The sequence below is a fragment of the Rhinichthys klamathensis genome, unplaced genomic scaffold (assembly GCF_029890125.1).
Source record: "Rhinichthys klamathensis goyatoka isolate OS25496 unplaced genomic scaffold, OSU_Roscu_1.1 h1tg000068l_1, whole genome shotgun sequence".
Lineage (NCBI taxonomy): Eukaryota > Metazoa > Chordata > Actinopteri > Cypriniformes > Leuciscidae > Rhinichthys > Rhinichthys klamathensis.
Window position 1 is genome coordinate 5287376 of NW_026606611.1, and position 25734 is coordinate 5313109.

The following is a 25734-nucleotide window of genomic DNA, read 5'->3' on the forward strand; positions in this document are numbered from 1 at the left end:
TAGTCAATAGAGGAGAAGTCTCAGTATGCTGAATAAATTGCTTTTGTGAGAAACGGCTTATTTAATTAATCAACAGCCTATCGGCTGTTCATTAATATATTTGCTTTTATTTTTTTATTTTTTTGGGATTGATCTAATTTTGGAGTTTGTTTACAGCACTTCTCATTCATTTCTATGCTCTCCGCAAACAGTGACTGACTGCTTTCAAACTTCAACAAGTCAATGACATTAAGCCCATAATGTTGTTATCTAGGCACACATGATCCAAGTTGAACGGTACACTTTCTCCAATAGAGCCGTGGAGGTTGAGATCTCCCCATAATAAGAATATCTCTGCTCCTGTGTTTCACAAAACAAGAAAGACATAGAAGTCTGGAATGACATGAGGGTGGTATAAATAATAATGGAAATATAGACAAGACACAGCTAGTTTTCTTTTTTCCCCTAACTTGACATGAACATTAACAAGGTTAAGAATGTCAGAAGAGTGTCAGAACTATAAGAGTGTCAGAACTATAAGCTCTTAAGACTTCACTCAAGTTCCAAGGGCACTTATGAGAGGGTTGATTCATTCTGCTGGAGAGCGCTCCATGTCAAATGAATTGTCTCCTGTTTTCTTTCACATCTGAAGCTAAGAGATTTGTAACAGCAATAAGTGTCTGCGTTCGGCACATGTACAGACGTATAAATCCATGCTGGCACAATAACAGCAGCTCTGCAGTTGGGAAGCGTGCCCACATTAAGAACACACACACGCACACGCACACGCACACGCACACGCACACACACACACACACACACACACAGAGAGAGAGAGAGGGTCTGGTAAAGGTTTACAGTAAACGTGGCTGGACTGGTGGGATTCTCATCAGCTCTGCCAGAGAGGAGAATTCCAGCATGAGCCCACCAACAGGGATGTTAAACCTCCAGACAGGACAAAATCCTCCCGGTTGGTGCCCATTATGTGTTTTACATTCTCCTGAACGTACAAACAGCAACATGAGGAGCTCTACTGATACCTGCAGCAGGCAGATAGAATGACACCCATTTAAGAGAAGTGCAATCATCACTGTCAAGTTTAAATGACTACACATCGACTGCAACATACATAAACAGGATAGGAGTTCTGACATAATCTAATAAGCACCTGAAACAGTTTGCCAAATGACATTAGTTTTAGCACAACACATGCCAAACATTTGTCTAAGTCATAAAACACAGACACAGTTTGTTCTAACTCAGAGCACCTTTCGATTTTGCGAGCAAGTGACTTCAAAAGCCTTTTCAATTCTGAGTGAATTAAATAAACCGGATAGTTATGAAATCTGAAAGCTACAAAATGAGTTTGGCTCACAAGGGAAATTCTAATCTAGTTTAGAGTGGCATGTAAGAACTGAAAAGAAAAAAGGCTCCTCAGTATTTACATTTTACGCTCCTTTGGAAGCAAATCTGGATGTAGTCAATTCAGAAAAACTACACACATCACACAGTACAGTTTAATTAAAATATTACTTGTTTTAACCTTCAAATAGCCACAAAACTTTCAAAAAGGACAAGCAGATGATTCACAGGACATAAGATGTAGAGGTGTCATTGCTGCTGTTAGGTGATACTGGACAAAGAATAATATTTCTTTTTTTTTTTTGCAGTGATCAATGTCTTATCTGTGCTGATATGGAGGATCATTCCGGTGGTAAAACTTTTCTTCTGTCTGCCTATATCCATCTCAAGTTACACTGATGGAAGTAGTCCCAGTTTCAGACGGCATGCTTACAGACCAGGGCACATTTTGATATTGGAAGCTGGTGAAAATGCTAGTTCTAATCTGATTGGCTTAGCACTAGTCATTCCTTGTTCTATCTATTCCAAAAAACAGCTTTGTGAGAGAAAATTTCAAGTTGTTACCCGCTGAAAATCTTCCCTCCTGCCGTAGCCCTCATATCTCATTTGTGCATGCGCAAACTGGGTTTGTCACGAGTCACAGCAGGTTTGACGCCAAACATCATTGGTTCTTGAGTGTCGCGTATGCAACAAGTATGAATATAGACAAATGTTAATGGTCTTATATACTGTAGGTTTGTGAAGATGAGAAAAAAATAATAATGACAGAATCTTAATTTTTGGAAGAACTATCCCTTTTTTGAGACACTTGCTGTAATACCAAGTAAATAAGATATTGTTGAGAGCACCTGCTTATTCAACTTTTTAAAAATTGTCCAATTGTCTATAAGAGACTACTTTTACATATAGGCCTACTGTACACTAACTTTTAAACAATAGCGTGTGTGTACATTATATAATATTGTTCATTATCACCACATAGATGTTTACACCTGTTTTTCCAATAGTATAAGACACTAATCAGAGGGACAGATCAGTCTTTCATGTAGATCACAGATACACTGCTCCTCGCCAGGTAGACTCAATCTCCTGGATCAAAATTGAAGGCTTTTTTGAATTTCAAGCGCCAACTCAGCCACCCACTGAAAACTGAGATGGTCTTTCAAACTTTCTTCCATCTCAATAAAATAAGCCTGGCTGAGTCAGCCCTCTTCACTGGGGAGATTGAATTAACGCTGGAGAGACCATCTCCCAGATGTGAGGAGGGTCTCCAGCACATGAGGTTCTCCCTGTATAGCACTCTGCAAGTAATGGAGAGAGAAAAGAGTGCAGAGAAAGGTTTCCCTTTCCAAATGAGTCTCATCATTATGCCTTAGGCTGTGTAACGCTCCGAGGAATTTCACATTTCATTTAAATGCAAATTTTGGGTTTAATGATGATCTGGGGCATCTACCTTTTTAAACTCTTGTATCTGCTGATTCTCTGGATCATATATTTTTTGGGCCATTCATTTGTTGTTGATTTGCACTATATTGTTGAATTTTTTACATTTTCACCCTTAAACTAACGTCAGTCATGTGTCTCTTTTGCTTTGTAAATTACTAATGGCTTACAATTGAATGCCATAATTTCAGCAACTAAATCACTGTGCACTTTCTTCACCATTGGAGATATAAAGAAGAATTTACAAATGTTGCCAAGACAAGCCAATTAAATAGCTTGTTTATTTAAGTGTGCGCTGTTCAAGAATGAAATGTTATTTTAAAACATATGGATATGAGTCTGCTCAGGAATGGTTGTGTAATATCTTATTGTAGTCAGTCGATAATGGTGAGTGCTAACGGGAAATAAATGATGGGAGATGAATTTCCCACAATAGCAGGCACAACTTAAACTGCACTCAAAAAACACTCAGCATGCTGTTGCTCTTTAGAAGAGACATATTAAACCTCTCCATGCAGTGATTACTGTGCAGTGACCACAGGTTCTTTGGATGGTAGGAAAAGAGAAAAACAAAAATCAGCAATGAGATAACTGAAATGTCTTTAAAATGATTTCTTCTTGACACTACTGAGATCAAATTCAGAGCAAAATTGAGAGAGAGAAAAAAAAAGAGAGCGAGAAATAGACCCCAATAATAGTTTCTGGAGAGATCTCAATATGAACAATAACATTTGTATTGTATCATTATATACAAAAGAGCAATGTAATTTTCTGGGAGGCCTCCCATGATGGGAAGCATAAGATGACTCATCCACAGAAAATCTGACCTAGATGAATCGAGACACTTGATCTGGATTTTAGGAATGCACGTAAATAACTTCAAGTGTGTTAAATCCTCTAAATGTCCAGGCCAAAGCTGTATTAAACTGAGAGATATCTGTGTCGATCGAAAATAAAAATACAAATTCCGGAAAATTAAACACTATATGGTAAATAAATAGATTGTAATAAATAAAATAAGATTTATTATAAATTTAATAAATTGTTAAAAAACACCTTCTGACAGCATGGTACAGCAAGCACATTATGTTCATAGAAAATAAATACAATGCTGCTTACCAACAACAGACACTATGCACAGCCCACAGCTGAACTTTTCAGTGAACAAGGTAATTTCTCCAACCTGTGATTAAATACAACTTCGATGTACCTAACGTCCTGAGGGCACAAATCTCTCATTTTAAAGACTTTTATCAGATGTGCAGAATGTAGTCTTGGTAAATTATCCAGTAACACTCCAGATCTAACTGCTTTCTAGAGAGGCCTGTAAATAGCCCTGCCTTGTGCCAAAATCAAGTCATTTCTCTGAGAACAATATAGTCACCATATCTAATTCAATAGTGGATGCAATGGTTTTACAATCTTAACACCCACTGGAATTTTACGACCAATTACCGCCCGTCTGGGTTCCTTGATGTATCAGAGGCTGAGAGCAGAGTCCAAGGACTCATACTGTGTAGCGTTTCCTTTGTGCAAACCACCGTCACCAACCACACACTCTACTACTATAGGCCACAAGTTTATCAAAAACACAATCAAATGGCATCAAATACATGTTTGAATTGTTCTTTTTGTGCACTATGCTCATTTGATGCATTCAAGCCTAGAGGGCAACCAACCTAGACATAGCATCAGGGATGGAAATTAACTTTTTTGTCCACCGGCCACTGTGGCTGGTGGATTTCAAAATCTACCAGCCACTCAATGTTTTTTACCAGCCACTTTCTTGTTTTTAACCGACAATGTGTAACTGCATGTGAAAATTAATACTACAAGAATACTTAAGCAGTTTATTTAATCTCAAGTCTCAATGAAATGCTGACATTTTCTCTTTCTCTCACCCTCGGCCTCATCCACCTAATCTGCCATTTATTTTTGTTTTGATGATAATTTGAGCCAGCCTCCAAAAGTAATTAACCTGTCCTGTGATTTTTTTTCTCTCTCACACAACACTCTCCAGACACGGATTTATGAGCTATAGTATGTTGGTTGCCTTTACATTAGAATAATATTTAATATAATCTAGATATGAAATGGAATAAATAGCATTCAATACAAAATGAATATGTCTCATATATTGAAATCAAGTTTTATGTGATAAAATATTTGCTTTGTTGTGCATTAGAACCACATCAGGCATTTAGTACAAAATAATTTATTGAAGCATCCAGATACTTTACCACGTGACAGCAGCTAGGCTCCTGATTGGTTAACGCGGCGCGAATTGACGGCAAAGTTCAGATTTTTCAACTCGGGCGGCAGACGCGAATTCGCGTCAAACGCGTGAATGCACAAAAGCACTCAATAAAATCATGCGCGCGGAACGCGTCAGACGCTCGAACTTGCCGCGCGAATGAGGCGTATTCGCATCTACCACGGCGCGCTCTACACCTCATTCGCGCCGTAGGAATTTTTTACGCGCGTAACGCGTCTTTGCATTGACTTAACAATGAAATCACTCGCGCCAGACGCTCTATTCTCGTCTGGTGTGAACGCACCATGATGTTTTCTCTGCAGACCTCTACGCCTGCGATGTAACGCCACATTTTTGTTTGAAGGTGTGCCTCCTCTAAAAGTGTCCGCCGTCCGGGTGAAACAGTATGCTATTTTTATTTACCCGCCACGGTGGCCGGTAGGTGAAGCGAGTTTACCCGCCACAACACAAAATCACCCGCATTTGGCTGGTGGCGGGTGCTAATTTCCATCCCTGCATAGCATCAGCCCAGCCACTTCGGTTACTGAATAAATTTGAATCTCTCAAACCCTACCTAGACAGGGGATCATTGGTATGTTATGATGCCCAACAATGCTGTTTAGATTGAAGCTTAATGGGCTTTGAAACAACCACTGACTGTGGGGACTCTGAACTGTATGAACATGACAAAATCCAGAGATACTCTAGTTGACGAATTATTCATCACAGCGGCGAGTCATTCTGAAAGCATGTCTTCTCAGTGGGTTTTAACTCAAGATGGACTGTCATCCTGCCCTCAAAAGCACAGTGAAAAGCATTTCAAAAGTAGAATTTTTTTTACTTTGCGTCTTGGAGTTGCTTTATGGTTCAGTTGGTCAAGACAAGGGTGTCCTTGCTGTGATAAACCAACCCGATCACACTAAATGCGTCTCTATAGCACGCAGTGTGTTTGTCGTGTAATTTATAAGCAAAAATGAGTTTTTACGTGCATAGGATACGCATGGGTTGGTTAGGGTAGGTTTAGTAGTGGTGTGGGGTGCGTGTGTATTATACGTTTGGGTAGAATTAGTGGTGTGGGGTGCGTGTGTATTACACACAAATGAACTGCGTATCAAATGCACGCGAAAACTGCGTATCATATGCACGTAAAAACTAATTTTCGCGTATAAATTGCACGATAATACACAATGCGTGCTATAAAGACGCATTTACGTGAGAACAGGCTGGATAAACTTACTGTCCTGTGCATGAACTCAAGGCAAGCTTAATTTGTACTGTATTTTTGTACTGTATTTGTATTGTATTTAATTTTTTATTCTAAACTGTTTTTAATTATTCTTATTTATTTTTGATTATTTTAATTTCTTCTATGTAAAGCACTTTGAATTACCATTGTGTATGAAATGTGCTATATAAATAAACTTGCCTTGCCTTGCCTTGCCTAGTTTGATCTGCACCCACAAAGTAAATGCTTTATACCTCAAACAGACCTCAAATTAAAAGCCTTGGTAATAAATTGTAAGTTTAAATCCCAGAAAAATGGGATTGTTCCAAAGCTGCAACGACTGCCTCAGGCAGGCAGAGAAAATGAAATACTGATTTGAAATGAGAATGCTGATTGTCTAGCATCTTAAATGAATGAAACGGATAGATGTACCAAAAAAAATTATGCTCTTCCGAAGTCCTCTGGTCAAATTATAACCTTGTGAAATGTGAGAATGAATGAGTGTCACATTCCTCCATGTAGTCAACAAATTTCCTCTGAGAACACACTCATATTACTATTCTGCTAACCAACTGATGCTGTCCATGAGATAACTCATCTATTATTTGAGCCAATTATTTGCACTAAAGTGTAAAAGCAAAACTGAAGTAATGTAATTCATGGAATTTGCTGAAATTAATTTCAGAATGTTTGCAGTCATCATTTGCACATCGTTCTGTCTAGGGTTGGCAACTTTTTACCACGCAGGAAATGGAATACTGGCAATTTACATATTGTTCCATAAATTAATTTTTACCATTTAAAACATGCTGAACATTTTAAACATTTATTGTTGAGGCTATATTCATAACAAGCTTCTTATGTACATCCACACTGTTAAAAATTACAGTATATTCCAGGTTAATGATTGCATTACTTTCACAGTAATTCCATAGTAGGACTTCTCTTGTATCTAACTGCACTCTTGGAAAAAGTCTAGTAAAATCTACAATATCATACTGTACTGTATTTCTACAGTGCATATGCACTATGAAGCAGGGACGTGCACAGGGGGGTTGCTCAGGTTGCCCGGGCAACTGCCCATATGCCCTTCTCGACTCAGGTTGCCCTTCCGAGAAAAAAAAAAAAAAAAAATGGTACAATGGATGCAGAATTTCACGTAGGCCTATATTAAAAAAATAATTAAAAAAAATAAAATCGCAAAGCCTCATTCACTTCCATTCGGGCACCGAAAGTGAAAGTCAGTAAGGGAAGGGTACTGTAACATGGCTGTAGCGCTGCACGCGACCATAGACTGCACGCGACCGGCGTAGGGCCACGCAAATTACTTAAGGCCCCGCCTCCATCTCGTGTCATAGCGCGTCAATTAATGTGTACAACATCCATGACAAAATGAAGCGAAACTATCCTTCTGGTCACGAAAAGAGGAAGAAGAAAAAAAACCATGAGAGTGAATTGCGGGAACAACAATCAGGTAAACTTGTGTTCTCTCCTCTCTAAGTTTGATGTTAGCAAAGTTTGATGTTTTTCGGTCTTGCTAACCTAGCTGGGCAGGCAGTGCATCTCTTGCATCACTTTGTGCCTGACAAAAGTGAGAGTAAAATACAATTATTTATTACGTTTGTTTTTGATAAACGACAAAGTGCAACGGTGTTTGTTTACTGCAGCTCGGAAAACATAACCGCGTCGCGTGTGTTATCGTGCGTTCAAATGCGCGTGCATGAAATGAAACGCGCATTTTTCAAGCAGAAATATGTGGAGACCAGACATACTGTACAATATATGCACGTGAATGATGGCACTCCCAATCAAAGTACACATTATACTTTTAAAACAAGACACTGATTATCTAGTCTCAGTGTTAAAAACTCTAAACAACTACACTAATTATGCAAGATAGAAAGCAATGTATTGACAATTTGACATTGATTGACTATTGATTTATAGGCTATATTGAATTTAAAATGTTGATTAGCTGGACATACTGGTCAATATGGATGCACATCCCTCAGTAAATAATAACCATAAATCAAGAATGGCTTCAACATGCATAATAAAAAAAAAAAATCATACTGATGCCGAAAATGCCCAGGCTGTAGAGAGAACCAAAGTTAATCCCAAAAGCCAAAGCTCAGGGTTATAATTTATTATTTTCTTCTTATTTATGTTTACGTTAATATTCACTTACTTAATAATATTCACTTGTTATCTTAACATTCTATAGAAAATACTCTATTCAATAAATATCGTTTGTTGGAACTTCATTCTGTTCTTTGTTGTACTTATTCTTTGACTGTTTTGTTTAAAGGAGGGAGGATTGTATTGGGAGCACTGAAGTGTCAGGTGCGACTGTGGCAATGGCAAATGGTTTACATAGCTCATGACATCACGGGTCAGGTAGAGGCCCCTTAGCAGAATTTTGCTTAGGGCCCCAGGGAGGTCAGGATCGGCACTGGGTTTAGCAGTCGATTCTGTTCCCTACCGGAATTCCTGTTCCCTTTACGCAATCATACTACAAATCATGCGTAGTTGCCCAGTTACCATAGGTACCATCAGAACTGAATTCAAGCAAAAAGCACAATTGAATGTACGGGAAGCCAAAAGGTTAAAAAAGGATTGTATTTTTTCCCGAAATCTAATCGTTTTTTTTTTTTATTAGAAGCGAGTTTTTCCCCATCTGTCAATTCAATCCAGATTATTTATTTTCAAATTAAAAAATAAATAAATAATAATAATTAAAAAAGACAATAAACAATAATATGAGGAACTCTTTTTCTCATGTGTATTTTGGTGACATTTAACATATTGTTAATAAATTTTGTATACTGTTTACAAAGTTGTATATCATAAACCTGTCATCTCTGACGTTTTGCAATCTTTATAAATAATAATACCATAATATGAGGCATTGCGTTTGGACATAAACACGATCAGATAAGGCAATTTGTATGGGCAAAATTCAATTTAATATATTCCTTCATATAGCCCGTGAGTTTTTTTTTGGGGGGGGGGGGGGGGGGGGGGGTTGGTTGTGCCTCTTTTTCAGGTCAGAGCAACTGCCCCACGAAATTCCTGTGCACGTCCCTGCTATGAAGGAACCCAGCATGCAGTGTGGCATGAATAGATAATGCTGTGGAGTTTCTTGATTCTTGTTGGTTTTATCTGTGCTGCTGAAATTATTTTTGGTTCACTTTTAGCAGTTTGTGTTTTTTGTTTATTTTGTAATGTTCAGAATTGTGTAATGTTTTTTATTATTATTATTTGTTGAGTGTCACCATTGTTGTGTTTTGTATGTCGAGTGTTTATGTATGTGCATCATTATGTGATGGAATAAAACCTTGTGCTGCAAGATGGTCACACCTTTCAAAGATAAATCTCAGCAGCTGCTTTACTATTGTGAAATATCCATCTACAAACAATTATGAGTTTGAAATAAGATACTGGTAAATCTTTATGCTGAAATAACACTAATAATAGTATTGTTTGGTTTGACTAATGCCGAGTTCAGACTGCACGATTTTCAAAATAATCGGGTCACTGTTGTTTTCACACTGCATGACTATCTGGGGTAACATTCAGTTGCTGCTGTGTTCACACTGCACGATGGATCGGCGACAGGAGGTTTCACACTGCATGACTTTACAAAAGAAAGAATCGCCGACAACTTCTGCCTGGTCCGCAAAATACGTTTCACAACCAAACAAACGCGAGAAGTGATAGGAAATAACGGAAGATCACGCGTGCGTGAGACCGGAGTTCTCGCGCGACACTGAATTTGTTATTAAAAATGATAGCCTACAAATTGTCTGTACACTGATTTGTAGCGAAAATTAAAAAAAAAAAACAGTTTATGCAGGAAATGGTTGGGAAGACGAGGGGAGCAAGGACTGTGTTTTGCAAAGAGAGTTGGGGTAAATAAATAATTTTGCAAACGTCTCATAATTAATCTCAAGCATGATCTTTACTAACACTGTTGCCTCTTTGGTAAACAAGTGCAATTTAAAACAATATTACTCAGAAAGAATGTTGGTTGTAGTGATGACGCCACAACAGAGAAGTTGTAAAATAAATTTCCTACAAGAAATATTGAACATATTCAATAATGATTTATGTTTATTTCATTTTTGTTTAAATTATCAACATTTTAAAGTTGCCATTTTTTTTAATAATGGAATATTTTACTGTAAATAATCTGAAAAGCTGCTAAAAATAAATGATGAAATCATGGTAAAGTTTCCAAGACAGTTTTAAAGAGAAGAAGAAGAAGAAGAAGAAGAAGAAGAAGAAGAAGAAGAAGAAGAAGAAGAAGAAGAAGAAGAAGAAGAAGAAGAAGAAGAAGAAGAAGAAATATGTTAGTTTTAGTAAAAATCAACAATTAGAACATACAAATACAGTTGAAGAATCAAAAAGCAAAGTCCTGCCTAATACATGACAGTCTGCAACGCTTTTTGTGCCCCACACAAATTCACACAGATCTGACAAAATAGCATAGATTTGAGAGTTGACAATCTGTATGTGTCCTTATAATGTTTAAGCAATCCTTTATTCTTCTTCACCAATAACTATAATTACTATGGAAGGTCTTTTGTCATTTTCTGTCATTTCATTTCAATTCATGGAGGGTTTAATAATAGCAACTGTGTTTCTCAGCTCTCCAATCTACTGGGTAGATGGAAGAGCAGAGATCTCAATTTGCAAGCATTCAAGGTGAGCTCCTGCCATTTTCATACATCAGTGAATGTGAAGAACCACTGACGTCAGTACAGATATTGCTCTAGCCGACCTGTCTGGACTGACATGGTAGACTAATGCAAGAGTTGTCAGTGATTTTCAGTGAGTTAAAAAAAAAAAAAAAATCCCATTGAAATTATACTCAGCAGTATTACTGCAGATATCTAGAGAATTGCTTGTGTATATTATGGATATAATTCTTAACTGAGTTTGACCAAAGAAGTCGCTGTTACTAGGGAAGTGAAAATCACGACAAAAGAGCTCATCAATGACCACTCAATCCGATGAAGCATTGCAAATGAAGTAAGTCTACTCTCACTGCTTGCTTCAACACAAAGTTAGTAATGTTGTGATTCATCTCAGAGCTGGTTGGTTTGGTTTGAAACTCTTTACTGAAGAATTGACTGAAATGGAGAAAATGAATGAGAAAAATGCTTCCAGAACAAAGACCGCTGAGGAAGTGGGCGATCACTGTAATGATCTTTTGTCTGTTCGAGTCTACCTGCAAACCTCAATGCTTTTTGACAGAGAACTTGCATCTTGTATAATCTGAAAATGAATTGATTGATTGTCGTTCTCACATAGTAGAGCAAGTTCGCACATGCACAGTCTTTAAAAACGGTGCTTTAAATCTCTTGACAAACTCAAAGACGTAAATGACATTTGTATGTATTCTAAATAAAAGACACAGGTTGTACTGAATGTCAGCTTGCTTGTTTGGCTCAAGATAAGGATTTATTGAGTCCACATGTCATGCAATCTAGAAACTATGCTTCTAACCACAGGTCGAGAGCTGTCGTTCCAAACACACAATTTTGCGATGCTATTTGCGAATGTTCATTGGAACGATGGTTTCAGGAAACATCAACTCGTTGAACTATGCTGATAACGACGGAACTTGCGACCATAGTCGGCTAACGATGCTTTCGGGAAACGCACCACAGAATGGTAGCCTTAAAAAAACTAGAAGCGTAATGGTGTGTTCACACCGAACGCGAATAGAGCGTCAAATACGCGTCTATCGCGTCTAGTTAGACGCTTGAACATTCGCTCGAGTTAAACATTTTCAACTTGCGCGGAAGACATTCGCGTCTTTGCATTGACTTTGTACTCGCGCAAATAATTAAAATCGCGTTTGGTGTGAACACACCATAAGAAGGATTGTGTCTAGTTACCAGTCTACCATTTTTTTGGTACCATTTTTTACCAGTCAGACTAGTTTTCTAGTCTAATATGACAAGAAAATGTTATTTATCAATATATATTTTTTTGTTTACTTCTTTAGAATTACCAAAGTAAACCCATATGAAAGTTTATTGGCCGCAATGCGTAGGTGTGCCGTTGCTTGTCACCTGTTTTTAAAATCTAAGCCATGAAAAAATAAATGCTTTTTATATTTTTCTAAAACTAATTAATCGAGTGCCTTGGATTGTTTTTTCTTATGAGTGAAACCCATGAGAATTTCAACACATGCATTTCTCTCTTTTTTTAAAAAGTGGATTCATAAAGCAGAAGGTGAAATGATGCATTTAATATCATGAACATAATGCAAGGAATAAAGTGATGTATGACGCGGTAAATACTTGCTTCATTTATTTCATTTACAACATACTGTAATGTTTTAAATATCATGCTGAGTGTACAAGGAATGATTTTTCTATTTATTTTCTAAGAATCACAATGACGTATGGGATGTATCCATATATGGAACAGAACAGTAAAAGCTTATTTTGAGTTGTTTGGAGTATTTTATTCCATCTACATTGTAAAACAAATGTGTTTTTTTTCTACACATTCAACATTTTTGGGGAATTCGTTCATTAAATCAAGTTTTTTTAAGTGAATTTGCACAAAGCAAAATGCCGGACAAAATAAGCCAGTCCGCAAACCCCATTTGTGCCACATCCAAATGGATTTAATGGATGAAGCCCAGAAGGGGGGAAAAAAGCTTGGGGGAATCCATTTTCACATTGTAAAAGTGGGCTGTAGCTCTAAGTGTTTATTTTTTGGAGTCAGCGGGTGTGGAGGACGTGGTGGCATCTGATATATGGGTTATAAAGCTGATGCACTTCTGCCAGGGTAAACTATGATGATTTCTCTCTTGCCTTTCTTCAGAGGTAAATACTTCACAGTTTGCTGTCTGGGATTCATGTAGTCCTAGTCTAAGTGTCAAATGTGGAGCTTTTGGATTGCAGCAGACCTGGAATTCAGACTCTGTGCAAACTCGTGTGCAGAGCAGACGCGGAGGACTTGGATGGATTGCGGAGCGCTGTTTTTGTTAGAGTTAAAGCCAGTCTGCTTCATCTGAGCTAAGAGGGGTTTGCAGAGACAAAGCGATGTGCAATGCGGCTGCACAGCACTGTAAAACTATATACATGGATCAGGTACAAGCAGCTAGGGGTGCCGGATTTACCAGTCAGGTGGCAGGCTTTTCCCTAACTCTTACTACAATACCCCGTGGCATTGATTTACATATAACCCTGAAATAATGACTTTTTTTTTTTGGAATCAGCTGAGATAATGTCACAGCTCATTGCACTGCATGCATTAAAATGACAATGCACAGAAAATAAATGTGACTGTTTGCAGAGGTCATCTTCAAGAAAGAGCATATCATTTTTATCTGATTATTTACCACACTTGAATTTAAACTGGTTCTTGCATGGAAATAGAAATGGCAAAAACCTGAGCAGAATATCAAGTTTGCTTTCTTTGGAGAGAAAGGCATCTTTATGGAGCCTCGGTAGCAGTAAAACTACTTGTAATAAAAACAACAAGCCTAATTATTAAGGTCTGCAGAACAAATATTATCCTTACTGTGTCAATACCCTACTAATGTCAAACACTCAGTGACTTCTGCCTCCATAAGTCCACATACTTCTGCATCTCTGCCTCCCCACCATGCAAATTAAAGTAAGATTTACATTTGCATTGGTTACGGCAAGACAAATTGATCTGATCTAAAGCATACGGAACGTTTTAACATTCCCAAAGAAACTGTATATTTCTTCTATTGAGTCCAGAGACGACTGACACAGATAAATCACAGTCAGGGCCGGCCACATTTACGCAAGCCAGGAGAGCATGTGGAAGCGCAAGTGCTCTGTTCCTGCGTTTGTTTTCTGTCCACCGGCAGGAGAGCTGACAGCAGCAAGCTTGTTTTTTTCTTCAAATCTCCTAAGTAGCCTCATGTCAGTGTTGTTGCACGGCACAACAGCCAATTCGCTGCACGAAAAGAGTGAGACTTTAGTTAATGCTTCTTTTTGGTTAAAATAAAAATCACTAATGTGCAACTCTGGAAAAACTCCTATAGTGTTTTATAAACAAACCTAGAGTAAATTTCCTGAACTAATATGCACACTCACTGGAAATCAATGTCAGGTGCTTAATTGTCTAGTTTTGCATCTTTGTTACTATTGATTTCCATTAAGCACACATTCAAACCCACACAAGCAGTAGGCCTATCTTGGAAAATGGCCCAGATGCTACCAAATATGTCCTATCGTTTCAGTTCACAGAGGGATTGGAGTGGATGTTTGAGCGAGCAAAGCCAAAATTCAAAACATATGACGCCTTAGTACACACATTTGGTGAAGACCAAGAACAATTTGAAATAGTTAAAGTAATAGCGTAATTGTGTCCATAAAACAAGTCTGCTTAGTATGTACTCCAGTCTCTGAGCCACTGTAAAAATGTACTTTCTCAGAAATAACTAACTAGAGCCTTTTAGTCCCTCTCAAAGTGCAGCGTTGGTAATAACAGTGCTTTCGGGGCTCCAGCACTGCAGGAGATGGTCTGCTGTGATCTTCAATGTAATTCTGGTGGACATCATAAGGCTAATGAAGAGAACTCCAGGTATTTCTGTGGGTTCATGCCTCCCGTGAGTCCCACTCTAATACCGGGGCCATCAGTCCTCTGATATCTCACACTAGGTGCCAGAGCCCCTGGACATTTTTTTAAAAGCTGTGAATGGCTGAGAAACTGTAACAGGACTCTTGGAACATCAATAACCTATAGCACACGGCGGCTGTTAAGGTTCATAAGATAGATCTGGTGTTTCTTCTCATTTTTTAAAGCATATTAAAACAATTGATATGTTCCTTAGTAATATGTCACATTTAATTGCATGTTATAAAGCAAATTCACACTATTCTATGTGATTTCAAGAAAAATGTGTTACTATGGGCTGAAAATTTTTGTCTAAATTTTGAATAATTAGAATAATCAGTAAAAGGTATACATTAATTTTATTCATTCAATTCTATGTTCATTAAAAAATAATTCTGATAAATAGACAAAGAAGTGAGACGAACCACAACCCCTTGTTTACATTGAGAGAATCGTTTCGGCACCTCATTAAAACTTCCTAAAAGTCTAGCCTAATACTGCAGTAATCTAAACACTGAGAAGACCATTAACGGTGCTGTAACACATTTACATTGTGATTGACAGCAGTGAGCTGGATCTTCAAGTTCTTTCTCTAGAACAACTAATGATCCTTCCTCTACAAGCTGCTCAACACCAGGGACAGAACGAAATCACCCCAATCTCTTCTTCAGTGACCTAAACTCATTAATCCTTAAAGATTATTTATGCCAAAATCGAACCATGCTTGTCATGGCTCCCACTGAAAACGGAAAACTTTATTCAATGGATTTACACCTTCAGACCAAACATCTTGTCTGTTTTGTCTTTGTTTCTCCATGAATTCAAAATCGACGTTTTCTTTGGCTTTTAGAATGAATATGTTAGCCTTAATGTTATCTATAGTGTGCTCCAAAACAATGACAGAATTCGCATTTAGAAGATATAAGCATTCAAAACTTACAGTCTCAGACTTCTGCCAATATGGATAAATGATTTTGACTCACTCTGCACTTCAGCTTCTAATCAGATTTTCTGTCCAATCAAATCATCTCTAGAATATGAAGCATCCCGCCCCCTACATTATAAGATGCTGAAACTGCAGCTAAAATCGGTCACTTGTTCCCTCATTTACTATTTTCTACATGGTGAATGGTACATAGTGCACTATACGAATGAAATCTGGTTTCACGTCAGTGTCACTGAACCGCCGCAGCGCACACAGTCTTCTCCGGTCCAGAGACACGATAGCACAGAGCGGATCATTATGTGTGAGTCTACGCATAGGCTACCAGAAAACGTACCTGACCCATTAGAATTCTGCACAGAACTGCGGCTTTAAACGCTAATTGGGTATTTTTTTAAAAGGGGTAGAGCTGTTTGATGTGTCGCTCCCTGTCTTCCTGTTTCAGTGGAAATTACGTAAACACATTGAATAATGTTGCGCGTTTCAAGGCACTTCAGTGGTACTTTAATGTTTCCTTGTTTGTCCTGTGCTTGAGCACATGGCTCTGCCTTTGTTTGTGTTGGCCATGTGCTTCTCTTATCCCACCTCCTTGTTTCCGTTACCATGCCCCCTTGTTTAGTCGTTGTCCAGTCTTCGTTGACCTGATTGTGTTCACCTGCGGTCATTGTGTGTGAGCATTTCTTGCTTGTCTTCAGGTTTTGTCAATCACTGCTATAGGTTTCCCTGTCAGTCCTAGCTTTGCATTCTTGGACCACTCCTCTTCTCCATCTACACCACATCATTGGGACCCATCATACAGGCACATGGTTTCTCTTACCATTGCTATGCTGATGACACACAGCTCCACCTCTCATTTCAACCAGATGATCCCACAGTAGCTGCACGGATCTCAAGCTGTCTGGCGGACATCTCGGCATGGATGAAGGAACATCACCTGCAGCTCATTTACATTTACATTTATTCATTTAGCTGACGCTTTTATCCAAAGCGACTTACAATTGCTATATATGTCAGAGGTCGCACGCCTCTGGAGCAACTAGGGTTAAGTGTCTTGCTCAGGGACACATTGGTGTCTCACAGTGGCTTCGAACCCGGGTCTCTCACACCAAAGGCATGTGTCTTGGCAAAGACTGAGCTTCTCGTCCTCCCTGCCAATCCGTCTCTACAGCACGACTTCACTATCCAGCTAGAGTCATCCTCAATCACCCCATCAAGGTCAGTCAGAAATCTTGGAGTGATATTTGATGACCAGCTGACCTTCACAGTCCACATTACAAAGACAGCTCGATCATGCAGGTTTGCAACGTATAACATCAGGAAGATCAGGCCTTTCCTAACTGAGCATGCAACACAACTTCTCGTCCAGGCCCTGGTTATTTCTAGGCTTCATTACTGCAATGCTCTTCTGGCTGGACTTCCATCATGTGTTACTAAACCTCTACTAATGATCCAGAATGCTGCAGCTCGTCTTGTCTTCAACGAGCCCAAAAGGGCCCACGTCACTCCTCTGTTCATCTCCCTGCATTGGCTACCACTCGCTGCTCACATCAAATTCAAAGCTTTGACGCTTGCTTACAGATCTACCACAGACTCAGCTCCGTCCTACTTTCACTCCCTACTACAAGTCTACGTCCCTACCAGAAGCCTACGATCGGCCAAGGAGCGACGGCTCGTGGTACCATCACAGAGAGCCACAAAATCACTCTCCAGAACATTCTCATTCACGGTTCCATGCTATTGGAATGAACTCCCCACCCTCGTCCGTAATGCAGAATCCCTGACAGCATTCAAAAGACAACTGAAAACTCATCTCTTCCGTGAGTACTTAACATAAAACAAATAATAATAATAAAAAAAAATCTTCCCTTTTAAATCTTCCCTTGACTGGCTTTTGCTACTCTGAGCAATGCCTGAACTTTGTATTTTGAGCACTTCTTGCGTCGTTCTTCCCTCTTCACGATGACTCGCTTGCTTTAGTCCTCAGATGTAAGTCGCTTTGGATAAAAGCGTCTGCTAAATGACTAAATGTAAATGTGTATTTATTTCCTTTGTATTTTTTTTTCTTTTTTTCTTTGTTTCCTGTTTTTTTATTCTATAAGTTCCAGTCTTTATTTTGCTGTAGTTCTCCCAAGCCTTTTTTTTTTTTTCTCTTGACTTTTATTTTATTGCTAACTAATCTTTCATTTATTTTCTCTCCAGTTCTCAGCAAGGTTGCAGTCTTGTTTTATTTATCTTTGTTTGCAAAGTCATTTTTTAGATAGCCGTTTTTTTTCTTTTTTTTTTTTTTTCTTTGCTAGCTCGTTATAATTTAGTTTCTTGTTTTCTGTAGTCAAAGTATTCTTTTTTCTTTTGTGATCTCTCTTTTGTTGTCTTGTCTTGTTGAATCTTGTCATGTTGGTTACAGCTCTGCTGTGCTTCCTGTGTCTTCCCTGGTCACTGACTCTCCTGACCTGGCAGCCAGTCTGATGCTTCTGCAGTTACTTTTAAGTGTTGAGGCTCTGATTTCCTGAGCCGCTGCCTTGTCTCCATCATTGCCTTAGCATCAGGAGCTGCCTCATCCCCGACTAGCCTGTTCTCCTGTTTTGTGCCCTGCCCTTTTGTTTGGACTGTGTTCCTGCCTCATCTTATGCTGCATCTTCGCATCAACTGAGCTTCACCTTTGTTTCTCTGCATAGCGCTCTAATGCAATGTAAAAGAGAGCTTATTGATCTTCTGGCTACAGCCTCTTACTAAGCCATCTATCAAAACACATTCGTTCCACGCCAATATTGACTGCTGAACCCACTATTGCGTGAAAGCAAATTGACCTAGGACCCCTCTGGATTAGTGATAACTCCTCCCATTGCTAAATGTCCATAGCACAGAGGACTAGTTTCTGCACTCTTTTTTTTAGGACACACTACGCAAAGCATCCCACCAGAGCTTTTCTGAATTATCTGTATTTCTGTGTTCATTTAACTTAAAATGAAAGCTTTAAATGAACAAATGACACTGTGTCCTGCAAAATGCCTCAAAGAGTCCCCCAATCTGTGACACTCCCATAAGGGTATATACATGATATAAGGTAATTGTTTTGAAAGAACCCAAAAAGTTTTGTCTCATCCGACTGTGGTGAGCTCAAAAAAGCTGTTGGTTTCATCAAGTTGGCTTTGGCATGCTTCAAATGAGTGCAGAAGATATTTTTAGAGAGCAGTAATTTCTTCCCTGGTATGTTCACATACACGTCTGTCTCTTTAGGTATTGTCTTTATCAGGGTCTTACACATTTGGATTGCTTAGCAATTGCAAGAAAAAAAAATGTAATAAAACAAAAACCTTGAATTCTGAGAAACCTCCAGTTCTCTGAGAGCTCCTGAAGTACAGTATTATGCATTTAATATGATGCGTAGCTGCACACTAATATGAACAGACACAATGCTGTTGGATTTCCTCATTTGAACACTATCTGGTTGACCGGTGAATTTATGGAGGTCAAAGTCTTTAGTCTTAAGAATGGTTTTGTAAGTCATTCCAGTCTCATTAATATCGACACATCTTTTTTTGAAAGTCTCATTTAATCATGTCATGACTGAGTTCATAATCGTAGTTGGGAGCATATTCTGCGATAGCAACAGCCAAAGTCTGTGTTTGCTTTAGGGAACGGCGCTGAAACTTGCACCTGATTGTCATCTCACTGATTGGAACATCTAACTGAAATTACCCTTTTTAGAGAGACGAAAAATCTAGATTCACATTTGTGGTATTTACAAATAGATTGTGAGTAAAAACATGCTCTGTGACTTAGATGACGATTGGCTCACAATTTAAGTTACATTCAAAACTGATTACAGTTATTCAAAAGGGTTAAAAACTTTCTACCACCACTGTATGAGGTTTACAATCATTCATATATCAAAAACAGACAACTCTAAAGTGTTCACTCTCTTCTCTCTCTTTCTGCGTCACTGGAGAACTTCATAATTGCAAATCATGGAGAAGGATTTCTGCCTGGTGAGGGGAAAGAGCACTTTCTAAATGTGACAATCATGAAATTACCTTGCCATTAAATTTACCGAACTGTCAGCATCTAGTCAACACAGCTGATTATGTGGAGTGTAAGCCACTAAAATCCACAGTAAAACACTGAACATAGAGGTGAAACTTAAGACATTTGAAAAATAGGTTTTGCTATGCAAAAGCTTAAGTTGTCATCAGCTAAAAACTATTTAAATAGAATGATAACATGATGCTCTATTTAAGTGCCTGTTGTTTCATTACAGCCTCTTAATATTTAAATATGATAATGCATCAATATTTAATGGAAGCTTTAATTAATCCACATTTCAAGCACCTGAAAGTCACACCGTCTAGGCCAGTCAAGTTGCTTCTTGCACCTTTGGGCAAGGTACACAGATCCACTCTGTCCTTAGAGACAGTTTGTGTAGATTACATAACGCTATGCCAAATATAAAGAATGTCTGTCATAGCCTATGACATTTGTATTCATGAATAATAAATTATCTCCACAGACATGGGAAGCAGTAACAGTGTTATTGCCAAGCCACTTGTTGAAATTTCTTATAGAAAATGAACATTAAAATGTGTTTCAAAACGGGATTCGCGTGAGTAGCCAATTTTGATTAGAATATTATTGAACGAAATACCAGAGAAGTTCATAAAAACAGAATTAATTATGCTTCATGTCACAAGAACTGAAACTGACAAATGTGAGAAAGTAATGTCTCTAAGTTTATGATTTCTTTAAAGACTGTGACAAATGGGCACACAATAATATATAGCTAACTCCCATATAAGGACACTTTTCGCTTTTAAGCTGTGTATGTTTCACAGCAGTCCAAACATTTCTGTGTAGGCTATTCATCTTTAGCACAGAAATAAGTGAATAGTTTTTAGTATTTCAGGGTATTTCAGTTAATGATGAATGAATCACTCACCATTTCTGTGAGGAGCACGCAGGTCAAAACCATGGCACGACTCTAAATCCTCCTGTGGAAATTCACATCCTCGCATGGAAGAGAGTCGATTGCAAAGAAAAGGACAACTTCTATAGTCTTTACCGGGTTTGCGGAATGTCCACTGTCGGCGATGGGCACAGTTGTGAGAGTTTAACGTGTGACGCTTATGTCAGAGCAAACTAGATACGCGCGTGAGAAGCGCGCGGGCAGTTCCGTGGCTCGAGCACCCTTCAGTTTCCACAGTGAAAAGCAAACTGAAGTCTCAAGTCCCTCCTCTTTCACACCACTTCCACCTCCAATGTGTTTATTGCCCTTTTCAAGAAACGCGTGTCCAGTGTCGTTGTCGTGTGTACAACATTAGGAAGCGCGCGCGTGCATGTTTCAATTAGGCGTAGGCACGTAATGTATGCAACTATGCATATTCTTCACAAACGTATTTGTTAAGTCAATGAAACTAAATTATTAATAATGATAATTTAGATGTTTTTGTGAAACTAACTCAATTTGCTCATGAGGATCTGCCACTATTGTGCCTAGCTCATTATAGATACAAGCATCTGCAGCTTGCTATTTACGTTCTAAATATAGGCTATATATTTATTTAGAACATCACCGTGATATTTACCATTACCAATAGTAGATTATATAGATAGATAGATGGAATATTATTTCCCCCCTTTGTTGGGGAGTATGCTAATTAAAATGTCAAATTAAAATGTAAAAATCGTTTCATGTAATCAAATCTTAAATTTGATCAGTCTTTCCTGGAATGTCATATCTACAGTTGAATAAAATTCAGATGATGATACAAAATGGACACCTATTCATTTTTGGCTCTGGTTAAAGTGTGTGTCTCACTGCTTTGACATAAACTACAATAAAAAGTACTTGTAGGCTATATAATACAGTTTAAAAATGTATCCACAACAAGAAGTCGTTAAATATTACTTAGATGTGGTACTGAGGAAGGTAAAGACCATAAAGGGAACTGAAAATAGCACACAATTGAATAGAAACTGCAAATGGAGACACAGCGTGAAATGTCAGTCATTTTTTTTCTCAGTGTTGCAGTTAAACATGGATTTGCTCTCTACTCCCTTGATCCTCTGTATCTAACCTTTTTAATCCGCGTGTCTCACAGCCTCTTTTAGCTTCTCTAATTCTCTAATCTATATAGCCTATAGTTTAAAAAATACATAGCCATACAAATCTTCACTTACAAAGCTTGAAAGGCCAGGTCCAACAACAACTCTGTTTACATAGCCACATTGCGTGACAAAACTAAGCTATAAAAAAAAAACTTGCAGAGAAAATATATCTGTAATAAATGATTCTCACCACCAACCCTGATGAAAACACCAGTATATGTTGTGATTTGAATGCTGATGTGCGTTTGTCCTCTAAACCAGCATAAATCAACCTGAACCAGCAAGGATATTCTTCTTTACCCAAGATGCTTTTAAAGCAGGAATGGTTTATATATATATAAAGAAAGAAATATAAGAAATATTTATGAACAATTGTACAAAAGTCAGAAAACATAAACACCAAGACCCCTCACAGTCTTGTTAAAGAGCCAAGGGGGCATGAGAACGAATCGGTTACCTAACGTAACCTCGGTTCTCTCTAGAAGAGGGAACGAGTATTGCGTAAGCTAGCTTACGCTGCGGGAAAGATTCATCTTTGCTGAGATATTGAAGCCAAAAATTATTTCATAATTTGTATCCATACACAACGCAGTTCCTCTGCGGCAGACCTAGAGCAGGCTAGCTAGCAGCTCATTGGTTCGCTCAGAGAGAACTGCTTAAGCCTATGGGAGAGCGGGGCTGAACCCGCTTCCAATGAGAGGCGCCCGCGCGCTCATTGCGTCATGGACCGCCAGAATGGGCGTGGCCATGGTGTATATAACAGTCTCTCCCAGGCTTATATGTTGATTTATTTCAGCGTGAAGCGAAACGCTAGTAGCGCAAGCACGGCCGGGAACGCAATACTCGTTCCCTCTTCTAGAGAGAACCGAGGTTACGTTAGGTAACCGATTCGTTCTCTTACGAGAGGTTCTCTCGTATTGCGTAAGCTAGCTTACGCTGCGGGAACACCTGGTCAACGCCGTGCGCGCTATGAATCCACTCATGAATCCCAGGGTGATACCGGGGGATTTTTAACGTGGAGTGAAGTATTTAACGTGGAGTGAATGTATTATGAGGCCGCTCTGCAAGCTTTCGAAGGAAGCGTGGGGGAAGAGCGCCATCTAGCAGAGGGCGGGCAGAGGTGTGCGGCGACCAAGTCCTCGACGGGCGGCATGGCTGAGTAGCCTTTCTCGGCGGCTCCGTCCACCGAGCGCAGCGAGGCGGATATATCAGAGCGGCTTCTCCTCCGCGGCGTCATCGGAAGCGACAGAGCGGCCACTCGGCGGCAACTGTATGTCCGGCAGGGGCGGGGAGGGAGAGCGGGAAGCGGGAGGCGGCGGCGGCGGCCCGCATTGTTCCGCTGGGGGCTCCGGCGGCCTCTGGGAGCGGTGTTTTTTCTTACGTGGCGAAGAGGAAGGCGGCGCGGGAGCGGATTTTGCTGCCAGAAGTCGTGCCCGCAGGGACGACAACGGCAGGCTCTCACAGAAGTCGCATCCTCCATCCGCGAGGGCGAGTTCTGCGTGCTCGAGTCCCAGGCAGAGAGCGCAGATGACATGGCGGTCTCCGTCCTCGAGACGAGCGCGGCAAGAGCCGCAGGAAAAACGAGACATCTTTAAAAAGACGCTCGGCTCTTTTAGATATAATAGAGAAGGATACAGTCGTCGGATGGCGCTAGCTTGCAGGGCGGCTGAAGGTGGCGAAGACGGCCGGCTTCTTCAGGGTCCGGGAGCTCGCTAGAGTGATGCCTTCTCGACGGCGACGGCTTTTCTCAGGACAGCAGAAGCGTGCAGCTTGCTGAAGATGAAATGAATCAACATATAAGCCTGGGAGAGACTGTTATATACACCATGGCCACGCCCATTCTGGCGGGCCATGACGCAATGAGCGCGCGGGCGCCTCTCATTGGAAGCGGGTTCAGCCCCGCTCTCCCATAGGCTTAAGCAGTTCTCTCTGAGCGAACCAATGAGCTGCTAGCTAGCCTGCTCTAGGTCTGCCGCAGAGGAACTGCGTTGTGTATGGATACAAATTATGAAATAATTTTTGGCTTCAATATCTCAGCAAAGATGAATCTTTCCCGCAGCGTAAGCTAGCTTACGCAATACGAGAGAACCTCTCGTAAGAGAACTGGAGGTCTCCCTAAATTATTTCCTGGAGGAATGAATGATATATTTTGAAAAGACTTCATTAAGAAAATTTTTCCATGCCCTTGAGCCTCACACATTTCCCTGTCTCTAACCCCAGTTTTCTCTCTGTACAACCAATATTGCTGTCTAGTCCAGTCATCAGCCAGAAAGGATCATTATTATGCCTCTGTACTCTGTCATGCCATATAAAAATGGAAGGCACTTACTAAATCAACAAAACAGAGGCTTGTGTGCCGAGACTGAGCATGCGCTCCTTCAGTTCACTATATGTATTGAATGTGCCTTCACCTTAGACCATGCTCTACAGTAAGATATTCTCTCGCAGTATATAAAGTATATAATTCCATTGCATTCGGATCTTTCTGCTCTTTCATGTGTATAGCCAAATTACTAAGGCACCTATTCATTGTTCCTGTGAAATCTCACTCCCACTCCTCCTGCAGAGTGGTAGAAAAATGGAAAAAGATTCCTCTTCAAAATAGTAATTTTTCTGTTCTGCATCCTGGTACAATGCCTCTTGCATTACTTTCTCTTTGTTATGGAAAATAGGTCGACTGCTTCCCTCTAGGTGTGTGTAAAGGGTGAATGAACAGCTAGTACATTCAAATGTTAGTCATACATCTTTCATGAATGTGTGTGCACCTGTTTGTGCTGACATGAAGTATATATTCAAAGTTTGCTCTTGGAACATATTCATGCCATCAGACAAAGCAATTATGAACCGTAATAGAGTAAGTTAAAATAAACTTTTTTATTATACATTTAATTCAATTGATGCCAGGTTAAGGCAGAAGCATCAATGCGAGTACAAGTATATGAATGCAGATGCTTCTAGCTACACAAGCATGTCGAGAAGCACACATTTCAGTTACATATTGGTTATTAACTTCTCTTTTATTTTATATTTATCGGTATCAGCTGATGTTAGATATTGAACTGTGCAATAAATTAAAGTAATATTGGCCATTTAACGGTTATCAGTCTTAACGTGAAAATAATTATCGGTTTTATTATCACCAGAATTTTAATATCACTTGCAAGCTCAATTTCATGTGTTATTACCAAAATATGCCAGACCATAATTCATAACACAATGCAAGTACATACTCCATTACATACTTCATAAGTATAACAGTTATTATCATTTAAAAAGAGGGCACAACAGCCACAAAAGGCCACCATAAAATGACAAATAGGACATCCCAATTTTGTGATCAACTGCAGCATTTGGGAAGTGTTTATCACTATAGGCTTTTTTCTTTGGCATCATTTAAAATATAGTGTTAAAGGGATAGTTAACTAAAATAATAAATTTTTAAATTACAATTCTGTCATCATTTACATGACCCTCAGTTTGTTAATTTCACCTGTATGACTTTCTTTTCTCTGAATATTTTGAAGAATGCTGGTAATCAAACTTTGGTGTCCATTGACTTCCATTGTATGGACAGCAAATATTCCTCCTGAACTGTGAGAGTTTGCTGTACCCAGAGGAATCAAGTCTGATTCAGAAGTAATGCTGAGCAATATTATTGGCTTTAAGTTCTCATCATAACATGTCTATAAAGGACAAACAAGGAAGGACTTGAAGCTCATTCACTTGAACTTGTTTAGACGGCCACAATTTTCCATCTCACTGTACTATGTGAGCTCTTCGCTTATAATGCACACCGAGCACAAAGTG

At 39.2% G+C, this 25734-nt stretch overlaps 1 protein-coding gene across 2 annotated transcripts in view; it reads right to left on the reverse strand.

Annotated features, from left to right (window-relative positions):
• The window catches only part of htr4 (5-hydroxytryptamine receptor 4), a 140554-nt gene extending 119560 nt beyond the window's left edge, over positions 1 to 20994 (reverse strand). For both annotated transcript variants that reach the window (XM_056250346.1, XM_056250347.1), the window contains exon 1: positions 20759 to 20994. In XM_056250346.1, the coding sequence (XP_056106321.1) occupies positions 20759 to 20834 (76 nt within the window). In that variant the 5' untranslated portion in view covers positions 20835 to 20994. The remainder of the gene's footprint in view (positions 1 to 20758) is intronic.
• Positions 20995 to 25734: the final 4740 nt, after the last annotated feature.